This window comes from Acanthisitta chloris, unplaced genomic scaffold, assembly GCF_000695815.1.
Source record: "Acanthisitta chloris isolate BGI_N310 unplaced genomic scaffold, ASM69581v1 scaffold3080, whole genome shotgun sequence".
NCBI lineage: Eukaryota > Metazoa > Chordata > Aves > Passeriformes > Acanthisittidae > Acanthisitta > Acanthisitta chloris.
The window spans coordinates 126,257-138,774 of record NW_008649768.1 but is presented as its reverse complement, the minus strand read 5'-3'; the positions used below and the strand labels follow the sequence as shown (position 1 = coordinate 138,774).

The 12,518-nt window shown below is 43.9% G+C and overlaps 1 protein-coding gene across 1 annotated transcript in view; it reads right to left on the bottom strand.

Annotated features, from left to right (window-relative positions):
- Nucleotides 1–4,394: 4,394 nt before the first annotated feature.
- GREB1L (growth regulation by estrogen in breast cancer-like) overlaps nucleotides 4,395–12,518 on the bottom strand; it is a 62,885-nt gene continuing 54,761 nt past the window's right edge. Inside the window, exons 28-33 of the mRNA XM_009070922.1 lie at nucleotides 12,187–12,352; nucleotides 11,040–11,267; nucleotides 9,313–9,454; nucleotides 8,037–8,237; nucleotides 6,239–6,377; nucleotides 4,395–4,676 (exon numbers count right to left, since the gene is read on the bottom strand). Of these exons, the coding sequence (XP_009069170.1) occupies nucleotides 4,513–4,676; nucleotides 6,239–6,377; nucleotides 8,037–8,237; nucleotides 9,313–9,454; nucleotides 11,040–11,267; nucleotides 12,187–12,352 (1,040 nt within the window). The 3' untranslated portion in view covers nucleotides 4,395–4,512. The remainder of the gene's footprint in view (nucleotides 4,677–6,238; nucleotides 6,378–8,036; nucleotides 8,238–9,312; nucleotides 9,455–11,039; nucleotides 11,268–12,186; nucleotides 12,353–12,518) is intronic.

Here is a 12,518-nt window from a genome sequence, read left to right as displayed (position 1 = left end):
TCGGTACTGTACCGCTGGTCTCGCCCCTTCCCGCAGCCAGGGGAGCCACTGGCCATTCCCTGCTGGACACAGCTCGAGGCTGTGCCCAGAGGCATCAAGGCAAGCAGCCCTGTGGTGCAGTTCTCGTGGGCAGCAACCCTCACAAGCCTGCACAGTGGCTTCTGGGATGCATTCTGTACCCTGCTGACACCAGGGCGGTGTCAGCAGCAGTGAGGTGCCCCCTGTCCCCTTCTCCCACAGGTTAGTTGTGGAGTAACAGGTGGAATGAAAACCCTGAGGACTGGTGTACTCATCATTCTTCAAGTACTGTACTGAGTATATACCTTTGTTAGTGGACTTCACTTTGATACTTGTCACTCCTTCATAAATCTCTCCTCTTTTAAAGGGTTTGTATGTTGAAAAACTGCTGTGGCCTTTCTTGATCTGTACATAATGTAGATAGATTAAAAATAAAATACTTGATAGCTTTTTTAAAGTTACTCTATGATACTAAGTGTGAGTGTATCTTTAGGGTATTTCATACTTTCCTTGGGGGAAAAATGTGGCTAAGGCAGATTGTGTTTTGATGCAATCTCTGGAGAACACAGTCATGGCCTTCATACCTTCTTGGGGTACGAATACCATTACTGTCAGTGCATTTGCATCACATCCCAAGGATCAGAGCCCCAGTAGCTCTGAACCAGGGCACTGAAGCTGGTGAAGGGTCCTCTATGAGGAGGAGCTCAGGGAGCTGGGGTTGTTTAACCCTGAGAAGAGGAGGCTCAGGGGTGACCTTATCACTCTCTACAACTACCTGAGAGGAGGTTGTAGTCAAGTGGGGTCAGTCTCTTCTCCCAGGCAACTAGTGAGAGGATGAGAGGACACAGAATCATAGAATCAACCAGGTTTGAAGAGACCTCAAAGATCATTGAGTCCAACCTTATTGTGGTTCCTAGACCACAGCACTAAGTGCCACATCCAGTCTCATCTTGAAAACCTCCAGGGATGGTGAATCCACCACCTCCCCAGGCAGCCCATTCCAATGCCTGATAAGCTCTGTCACGGGAGGTTTAGGTTGGATATATTAGGAAGAGATTTTTTACAGAGAGAGTTGAGTCTATGCCCTCTTGTCCTACTGCTAGTTACCTGGGAGAAGAGACCAACCCCCACCTGACTACAACCTCCTTTCCGGGAGTTGTAGAGGGTGGTAAGGTCACCCCTGAGCCTCCTATCCAGGTCCCTCTGCAGAGCCTTCCTGCCTTCCAGCAGATCGACACTCCCCCTCAACTTTGTGTCATCTGCAAACTTGCTGATGATGCAGTTAATCCCCTCATCCAAATCATCAACAAAGATATTAAAGAGCACTGGGCCCAGCACTGACCTGTAATTTTCCAGGTCCTCCTTGCAACCCTTTTTGTGGATTGGTGTGACATTCACCAACTTCCAATCATCTGGGACCTCCCCAGTGAGCCAGGACTGTCGGTAAATGATGGAGAGCGGCTTGGCGAACTCTTCCGCCAGTTCCCTCATCACCCTGGGATGGATCCCATCTGGTCCCATAGACTCAGCCTTGAGTAATAGCTTAAAACCTTAACATAGGATGGGAAATATTAAATTGTTTAAATGTACAGTCTGTTTCCATTTTAGAACCATTAAGATACACTTGTTCATATTGTGCTGTTCTTAAGCCTTGGTCTGGAGCTATAGCAAAGACCTTACACCACCTCCCACACAACACTCAAGGGTACTTAGGGCTGAAGTAGCAGAACGATGGTGAATTCTGGTCTGTAGAGGCTCTTGTTTCCAAGCTGCCACATGTAATTTTCAAGGGGATTGTGAGCAGACTGTAAAGGGCTTTGTCAGAAAAGTGGTTTGGGTTCACAGGGAATCTAGAAGTGATTCTCCACGGCAGGCTCGGAAATCAAGAGCAGTACCTGCTAAGAGAGAGGCAGTCTGAAATGGTAACTTAATATAGCCAAATTTAATGAAAGCACATTATAAACATACCATAGCCACAACTTCAGACAGTTTCAGTTCATAAACAATAACATGAGGTAGACTGACTAGTGAAGCTAAATTCACCAAGTTTTTTGGTTAAGAAAACTTTACACTAGGAAAGCAATGTTTTCAAACCCTCTTCCAAAAGTCACAAAAAGCAATTACATAAGTTAAGCAAAAAAGCATCTGCATATGATTCTTTAAATCTTAGTTTACATTCAAATTTAACCTGTGAATAGACAAGAACATCTGCAGGTAGAATATAATGCTGGCCAATTTAATACATTCATATGAATGGCCTTGGTGGTGAGGCTCAGAACCAAAGCGGAATAGCAATCAATCCTCTAGCTGTCAAACAAGGGTCTCCCTTCCAGGAACTCACAGGCAGCTGGTTAAAGTGTTCCATGGGACAGGCCTCTGCCCTTTGGGCTGGTGTAGAGCACTCTGGCCTTGCTTCCACATGGGAGAGTGCTAAGGAAATGGGTTTACTCTTGGTTGGTAAAGGCAGGCAAAGACTTTCTGACTGCACTCTCACCCTTCAGGGCAATTCCACACTGCTGCACCAGCAGTCTTAACTCCTACTAGTAGTCTCAGCACCTGGAATTTTAAGAACTTAGTGCAAACATCACACACACAAACAAAAAGGAAACCATTTTTGAACATGTAATACCTGACACTTCTACACCACACTAAGACTCAGGGTTGGCCTTCAGCCAAAACCAAAACTACTGGAATACATTCAGGTGTGTACCAAATGCTTCAAGAAGCATCTTTTATATCCCTACTTCTTCCCAGTGTTAAAATAGGTAAGGCAGGTTGCGTCTGAAGGAAAACAAAAAATAAATTTACAGAAATGGGTTGTTCATCTGAGATTTGCTAAATTTACAGCATCAGAGATATGCTACATCAACACAGACATATGCAAACCATTTTCCTTTGGCCAAATATATTATGTTTTTTTATCATCTGTAAACATCTCTTCACACATTAAAAAAGGTTGCTTGATTAACACTATGCATTAAAAAAAATGCAGCTTTGGCAGGTCCTCCAATGAGTTGCAGGTCAGGTATAAAGAGGTGTTAATTTCATTGCTTTTGGGGGAGTAAATTCATGTTCCTGAATAGTGTCTAAGAACACTGCATTTTTCTTTCCAACAAAGGGGTCACCGTGTGCAGCAATGTCATCTTTATTGTGTGTATGGAAACCTCCGTGAGGTAACACATACTAACTGTGTGAGGGGAACAGACTACTGCTACGATTGAACCCTGACAACCAAATGCCACTGCACCGCGTTCCTTCCGGAACAACTTAACAGGGATCAGTATTGTGCTTGTAAGTAGAATAATGTGCGACTGCTGCTGTACCCAGTATTTACAGATTTACAGGGATGACAGGTGTTAGGTGATGCATTCACAGATCTTCGCTTCTGGAGAGTCTCCTGAGCACTCTCTCTGAGCAGAGGGACTCCTGAGCAGTCCCAGCCCCCTGGGACTTCTCCCCTGCTCCCCACTCGAGCGACTGTTGAATACTTTGTTTCTCTCAGCTCCAGCTCAGGCATCGTTACTCTCTTGCACATTCTTTGGTGTTTCACATATGGGTATGACTTAGACCTAATCTCAGTTCTGCAGCCAGCTGGAGTAGAGCGTAAAGGAAATGGAGAGTGAGTTGTGTACAGCCCACTGTAAAGGCACCGGACAGACCTTATGCGAAGGAGGATGGACCACAAGTCTCCAGGGCTTTGAGGACAGTGAGAAACTAAAGGCAATTTGCAGAGAAGTTACTCTGGCCTCTAACTGAAGAGAGAGAGCAGCTATGAGAAGCCTTTTGCTTCATCCCTGGAGCTGAGGAGGGGTTGCCTACTGGGGTGAAATAACTCTGCTGGGAGAACTGGGTGGGGGCACAGTGTCTGCCATGCGTTTGCTGATTTGTTCAGGTTTAAGTAGTAAACTTTGAACACCCGTGGAAATTTTGCCAAAGACAGTTTCAATACATACACAAATTACAAATTTTAAACTAACACTGCACAGAGAACAAGACTATTCCTTTTAATACAAATACCTATTTTATATTGTAGTTTCAAACCCCTGAGTATTCCTGTCCCGCAGCACAGAGCTGACGAGACGCGGTGGGCTCTCCTCCACCTATCTTTAATAAATTCCACACACTGGGGTGCGTTTCATGTAACACATTCAAGCTAGCAGCTGCAAGAGGACAGCAGCTTCTTCCCCTAACTCAGCTGAATATAAAAAGGATTCTTCTTCAACCAGTGTCCTCTTCACAGATCCTACAGCTTGGTTGGTTATGGGATTATCGTCAGCGGTTGTGACTGATGTGAAAAAAACTAGAATCCAGGATCCTTTAAATCATAATCAATGTGGTAACTTTATCCCAAGGAATAAAGCCTACTTCAGAATTGTGGGGAATCCTTTAGACCAGTCTAGATAAATATTGGTTGCACTTTGCTCCACAGTGATTGTACTTTTTTTAAAAAAAAGTTCTTTTTTTTTTTCTTAGCTAGTGGTGTCTTAGCGAAGCTTATATATGGCGTCCAGTAAGGAAATAGAGTGGTTCATCATCACTGCTGTTAGCAGTTTGAAACTCATCCCGAAGTCGGAACTGCCACTCGTCCTCCAACTCCAACCGGACTATTGTCTGCCGTAAGGAGCTTCTGTCTTGACATATGACACACAGGGTGGCACCTGCAATTGATAAGCACGTTAGGTTCTCAGGGGGCAATAACAGCTCATTTCCTTCATTCATTTTCCCCAGATATTTTACAGGAATCTCTGCTAGGTAGGAAGAAAGTAGGATTAGAAGGGTCTACCAACAACTGTCCAGCCCAGGCTCCGATCAGTCCTGTGAGCCTCAGGACAGAAATGAATCTGTCCATTGCCATTCTGTGTGCAGAAAGGCACAGACAGGGAAGAGTGAGGTCTGCTGTGTATCACACAATGTCACTGCCTGACTGGTGTTAATAACATCATCTCTAACAGGGATAACATTAATTTGAATCCAAGACCTTCAAATTACTACTGGTAATTATGCCAAAAAAAAAAAAGGCTACTTTTTGTTTATTTCATGGGACATTTGAGTTTATACAAGGTCAATGATGAAATTTTACCAAGCCAAACCAGTTCCACAACTGACTCTTAAGAGAATCTGTTGTAAATGCCCTAAGTAAGAGAGCTCCTCTTGGTAAAGACTCTCAGAGTTCCTAATTTTTCTGTGGCTTAACAAACTTCCTTCCACCTGGTGTTACACATAGTCATCTAAGGATCAGGAGAGCTTGGACACCTTCATGGCTTTCTCTGTTCTGTACTCCAGTCCATGCACCTGACACAAAGTTCAGGTCCAGATCCTTCCTCTGCTTGATTGAAACATAGCAAGGCGCTTCCCACCACCAATCTGGGAAAAAAACACCCCTTGCCCAAGAAGCAACAAAGTGTCTTCTCTGATTGCATTCAGCCCACATCAGCTCTGAGGACCTGGTGGTGGCCAGGACCATCGCCCACCATGTCTTCCTGCCTTCCTCCTCTGCCCCTGCCCTGGAGGGCCCAAGAAAGTGTAGGAGCAAACTTCAAGACATGGTTGTTGGGACTGGCTCAGGGTCATGCCCATGGCACCCCTGCATGTGCACCATCCTCAGCCAGCACAAGACAGAAACAGCTCAGCTGTACCACCACAAATGCACTGGAGCTCTGCAACACATTTTGTTGCAGCATTACTGAATACCTATGGCAATTTGCTATTTGCATTGACAAAGAGATGAAGAAAGATCTGATGAGGTTCATCATCAGAACGGTAGGCCCCATCATCCTCCAGCTAAGAGCTGCCCCATCTACAGAACTGAAGATTTATTGCCATTATAGACTGATTGCCAGAGCAGAATTTCTCATCCTCATCAGTCACACATATGCTCTAAACTCTCAAGCTGCTGACTGTACAATTCACTGCCTGATTTCCATGGATCCTTGTTTTTCTGTACCCATTCCCACTGGATGTCACTTTAAAATAACTTAATGAATGTAATTTATCAAAGCTTAACTAAGGTTCAATTACCTGCATTTATTGCCAACAGGAACATAAGTTTGATACACTCCCAAAAAAACCCACTCCATCTATTTTTAGAAACAATGGCAGCACTAACTGAAAATAACAGAGCTGTTTAATGAAGCTGTTTAATCCTCTGCCTTTCCCTTCGACTCTGTGCCAGTACTTGTGAGGAAAGCACCCAGGATGCCCAGCAGAGCAAAGAAATTACCTTTCAGAAACCTGAATCGCTTGAGGAGGTCTGCGCCGACGAAGGAGTCGCAGAGATAGAGCAGAAGTCCACTGAAGAACACTCCCTCGCAGTTGACGTTGACTGAGTGCGGGCGAGAACTAATATAGCATATAGCCACCTGAAACAGAAGGGGGGAAAAAAAGGAAGCACTTCCATGTTAGAAGTGTCTAAGAATGATTTGAGTGGAATGAAATACAACTTAGTGATAACAGTCCACTCAGCAGGTCCTGGTAAAAATACAGTCCAACAAGAAACTTCCCTGAGGACAAACTTCTAGATTCAGATTTGTTCACCAAGTCTGCAACACATTATTTCAGAGCTCTCCACAATTCTGTTTGATTTTCTGCTTTTCTACAAATTACCTGCTGACTGTAGGGATCATGCAGGCTATTCTAATAGGGATCCATTTGTCAAACACAGTAAGCAATTCTGTGAGTACTGAAACTGCTGTAGCTTGTGTTTCCCAGCACTGAGGCTATCCTGTGTCTCAGTGCAGTGATGGCTGTTGTGTATCAAAGGCTGTCTTCTCTGTCTTACTGCTGACCTCCATAAAATTTGTTGGAACAAAATCCTGGTTAGACCTTCACCCTGCTTCAGACCCAGTTCAAAATGATCACTGGGGTAAAAAATTCTGATCTCCCCACCCACAGGCTTCTAAGACATATTTCCAAAAACCTAGTTTCCCTAGAAACCCAAGTTTCTAGGGAAAAAGCAACAAAGAGTGTACACCAACTTCTGTCAAGAATGGCATCATTTTTGGGTTTCTTCTTTGTATGAAATCTTATTTCAGAAAGACAGGCCCAATTCTGTTGCAAATCACCACAGAATGAGAATGGTTTAGGTTAGACTCCTCGAGATCCAACCATTATCTTGGCTTCACAAGATCCAAGATCATTGAGTCCAGTTGTTAACCCAGCACTGCCAAGTCCACCACTAACCCATGTCCCTAAGTGACATGTCAATGCATCTTTTAAATACCTCCAGGAATTTAAACCTCCCCTAGCACAGCTTGAGGCTGTGTCCTCATCCTATTGCTTGTTACTTGAGAGAAAGGACTGACCCCCACCTTGATAAAACCTCCTTTCAGGTAGTTGTAGAGAGCATTAAGGTCACTCTGAGCCTCTGTTTCTCCAGGCTAAACGCCCTTGGCTCCCTCAGCTACTCCTCATGGGACTTGTGCTCCAGACCATAAACCAGCTTTGCTGCCCTTCTCTAGACACACTCCAGCATCTTAGTTTCTTTCTTGTAGTGAGGGGCCCAGAACTGGACACAATACTCAAGGTGTGACCTCACCAGTGCCAAGTACAGAGGGACAATCCCCCCCCCTAGTCCTGCTGGCCACACTATTTCTGATACAGGACTGGATGCCATTGGCCTTCTTGACCACCTGGGCACACTGCTGGCTCAGGTTCTGCCAGCGGTTGGTCAGCAACCTCAGGTCCTTTTCCACTGGGCAGCTTCCTGGCCACTGTTCCCCAAGACTGGAGCAACACTGCACGGGGTTGTTGTGACCCAAGTGCAGGACCTGGCACAATCCAGCAGTGACATTAATCCATCACAGACCTCTGGTCTCTATCCACACCAGTCAGCTTGAGGTTTCACCACCAGCTCCTCCAGTGGAGTTGGTCCTTCAGCTCCAACAGCAGACTTTGTTTGAGGCCAAAGTCCTCAATCACTACCCTTGATGCCGAGCGTTCATAAATGAAAGGGTTTTCAACATAAGAAAGACATTGATCTGCATTTACTTGTCCTCATTATCCCTGCAAATATGTTTTACCTCGAGCCCGATGTTCAGGTAGCAGTCAATGGCCAACACCGGGTTCTTGAAGTTATGAATGGCCTTCGGGAAGAGTTTATATGTTGCATGTTGAAGGAATTTCTCCAGAAGGAACTGAGATGGGGCTGCCAACAACGTGTGCTCACTGTCAGGGGCACAGACGTACTGAAGAGGCATTATGGGTGCCACGCTGTCCGAAACCTGCAGTGAAACCAAGGGGAGCCCCTTTTAACCCAACTACTCAGTGTATCTGCTCTGTGGGAGTTCCTCTAACCAGGGAAAGGATCACTATGACAGAGCAGGAAGAGAGAGAAAGCTGGGGGAAAGGATCAAAAATCTCTGCTTGATTTTGACAGAGCAACACAGCACAGAAATAAATTACTTGTTCTGTGCTTGCTAAATACGTCTGTGGGTATCTGCTTGCCTAAAGAAGGGACATAAAACAGGGGGTTCAAATTGTCACAGTGTCCTTCATCCTGCCTTACTGCTGGAGTCATCCACAGAAAATGTTTCCTATGGAGTTATCTCATAGGCCAGTTCATCACTACGGATTCCACTGCAACCACAAGAAAAAGAAAATCCAGAAAATGACCTTCAAAATACTCAAATCAGGCTTTAGTCAGTTAAATCTTGAAGTATGGAGGTGATTTTTTAAAAGAGGGATCGTGTGGGATGTGTTTAAAACCACCAGGAACACGAACTGTAAGGTTCCTAGATTAAAAACAATCCTTTGAAATACTCCTCCATTTAAAGCTGGCACAGGTATAAGACACCGCATAAAATATTTGGTATATTTTTATAAATACTTGGATTTTCTGGGTGCATTTCAGAAGGTTCCAGTTTCCAGAGCCTTTCCTCAGGCCTCTTGTCAGGAAGTGCAAGGACTGAAAGTTATCCCAAACCAGCAAACACCAGAAACCAGTGGCTCTGCCAACGTTTTTTAAACCGAGTTTGGTACAACTTGCCTGCTTTTGATCAGAGTGTATGTCTGCAAATTCTTCCTCCATCAGAGATACCACTGAATTGCCAGGCCAAACTCTTTCCAATCCCAGTCTATATTCTAAGATTAGGATGATTTTTGTTAGCAATTTATAACTAGTAAAGTATCGATAATTTTCTATTTTTGATGTGTCAACCTTACCAGAGAGTAAGCCATAAATATGAGCTCTCAGATAAGCACAAAATAATTCTAAAAGACTGGAGAATTCATTATTTCTAGGGGAAACAGGTCCTGGTTTTACCCCTTACCTATGACAGAGCAAACTTCCACACTCACCATGATTTTTGGCTTAACGACAAAATCCTTTTGTCCTCCAACCTGAATATGTTTCTTCATGACACTGAAGTTGTTGAAGCGGCAGATGAGGAGGCCACTGCTGTTCGTCCGCAGATTAAAATCTACATCTTCACAGAAATACCTGGACATTAAACACAAGATCACTAAAACAGCTGTGTGGCTGCTGTGCACAAGCAAAGCGTTCACACAGCCACTGCTGAAATGCAGTGATCTCTCAGCAGAGATTTCTGGAGTCCATCTGATACAGTGCTAATACAAATTCTCTACATTCGTTCAATGTGCTCCTGGTGTAGGAAAGCAACTGCTGGTCATCTTAAGACCAAACAAGTTTTTCATTTTTCAGTGTGTCTGTAGGGCTCTTCCTCATACCAAATCTGGCTTGCCCTCTCATCCTCATCATGTACTAGCATCAGTCATTTCCACCCCACCCCTGCCTTTTCTAAAATCCTTTTTAGTTTTTTTTTTTTTTTAATACATATCTTGGAACTGAGAGAAGCTCTGCAGTGACCAATCTCCATTTCTCAACAAGCCAGTTCTATATGGCATTTCTCTTGATAACTGGAATCAGGGGATAAATGTGGATTTGACAAATATTTGGCCATGAGAGACAAAGCAGCTGAGAAGTAACATTTGTCCTGTGCTATTTGTGATGGTATTGCTCACTTCTGTGGGCCGATTTCCATCTTGTGATTCAACCTGATAGAGATTGTGAAACCAAGAGCTCTGGAAGCCACACCAGCTTGCACTGACAGGCTACAATTCCTCACTCAAATATATAGGATGCCTGAAAACAGCAGCAGGAGCCCAGGGTGAGAAGCCCCAGGGCTGTCTGTGGCCAGCAGAGACAGGGTTTATTTTGAACTCACTTGTCTGAGGAGCAGGAGAATTGGATATTGCTTCAGTCTGTGATGAGAACTAGTAGTAAAAGGCTTTATTGTAAATGCTCTAGGATGAAGTTAGTTGAGGAGGGGAAAAAAAAAAGAGGAGATAGTGGAAAGTTATTTTTTCATGTTTTTCTTGCAAACCCAAGTGGCAACAGGGAGGATAGTTGACTCTGAAAGAAATACAAGGAATCCCTCCTCACAGCATTTGACATAGCAATGGCTATTTCCTACACTCTTGTTCTCAGTAATGCAACAGACTCTTACAGAAGCCTCTGGAAGCTTCACACTCTTCCTGTGACATAATTTTGGCTCCTTTTTTCTACTTTTTGTCTCCTGGTTACTTTTTTCTCCTGATGTCTCCTTCCTTTCCCCCTATCTTCTCTGTCCTCTGAAGCCCTCTCTTGCCCTTACCTGTATCTCCTTGGTTTTTAGTTCTCTTGTCTGTATCTCTTAGGTTTTTTTGGCTGACGGTAAGTTAATTTTGATGCCTTATGCATTCAGATGAAACATACATCCCTCTGTGTTTTATTTGTGGTGACTGTGCACTCATTACCTTAGACAGGATGTTTTTGTTTATCTCAACAGCATTCAGAAATATTGTGACAAGAAGTAGTGGCTGCCCCAACCCTGGCAGTGTTCAAAGCCACGTTGGATGGAGCCTTGAGCAACCTGGTCTAGTGGGGAGGTGTCCATGCTCAGGGCACGGGGTTGGGACTAGATGATCTGTAAGGTCCATTCCAACCCCTAAAATTCTATGATTCTATGTGAGAAAGAGAAAAAATGAACACACTATTTTTCCACAGGTATGTATGTATTGCCTACCTGTTTAGATCATATTGCACATTCTGGGTCAGGTCTATGTTGAGCAGTATAAAATCACGCACGTGGCACCTGGAGAACGGAGCCTTTACTTTCCTGGTATTCAGCTTGCTGTTCCATTTCTGAACACCCAGTATTGCATAATGAACAATTTTGGGGGTGGCTTCAATGTGTTGGAGGACACTTTTCAGAGACACGTTCTTGCTGAAACCCCCAGGCTCCAGGGACTGGCTGCAAAACATGATCATACACAACATACAAACATGCCTTGCTATTTTTATGTAACATATGCTGCATATATGTGTACACAAAGGATCAAGAAATTCCATTAATTAAGAATGTTTATTCCAGATGTACATATACATAAACACATTCTTTTAGACAACAAACAACTAATCTTATCACATCAATTTTGCCATTAAGAAAATGAGCCTTTCAGCAGAATAAGGTCTTACACAGCAAATTAGGAAGGGAAAAGGAATCACCTTATGCATCATTTCTGAAAGGCTATTTCCTCTGTAATGGACAGCATAAGCACTGAGAAGGGCAAGAGCTTAATGCTTTCTAAAAAGCTCAAGTTCCCCAAAATAAACTGTTTTCATGTGAAACATAAACTGAATCAAAACAAATCAGGGAAGTAACATTGAGAAATTGCTCCCTTAGTCACTAAAAGCAAGAGTAGCCTTAGGCAAGGCACAAACACAAGCAGTGGTTTGTTGATGATACTGACACAGATGTACAGGTACAGTGAGGTGGAAGTGTTCAGCAGCAGGAGGTTGAATGTTGGTGGCCAACAAGACAAACGTGCATCCTTCCTACTGCTCTGAGCAAAAGAGCTGAATGTTTGCCTTTTAGACAATACATCTGAAGTCTAAGCATACAGTTCCTGTGCTATCTGAATAATAACTCAGTGAATAACGACCTTTGCAAGGTCCTTTGGACAGGCAGCCTGATCCTATTATATTTAAGCCACTGCCGTAAGCCACTTTTGCTTGGCAATATCTTCAGTATATTACCAGCAACTCCAGCTGCCCAACTTTTCCAGCTGTCTTTTCATGCCCTGCCAGGTGCTAGTGATGAGCCTAAGTCTCAGCTGTGCTGCTGTCTGTGCTGGATCAGTGCAAGGACCCCAACGTGGATGGTTACTTACCTGGACTGTTCGTGGACACTGTGCATGTTCCACAAGACGCAGGAGTCGTCCATGACCACAATGAATGGCCACACACACTGGCGCTTGACTCCCAGTTCCTCCAAGCGATTTCGTTCCAGTTCTAGATTGTGGTAGGAAAGTTCCTTAATAAGAAACCTGGCAGCACCTGAGAAAATACCATGAAGAAGTCATACAGACATAGTTATTAGACTCACTAGGTCACACGAACGTCTGCAGTCATTACCCTTTATGAACTCAGTGCTCATAACATCTTAGTTTAAAAAGAAATCAGTATATATCCTGTAGTGTGAATAAATCTAAAAGGCAGATAC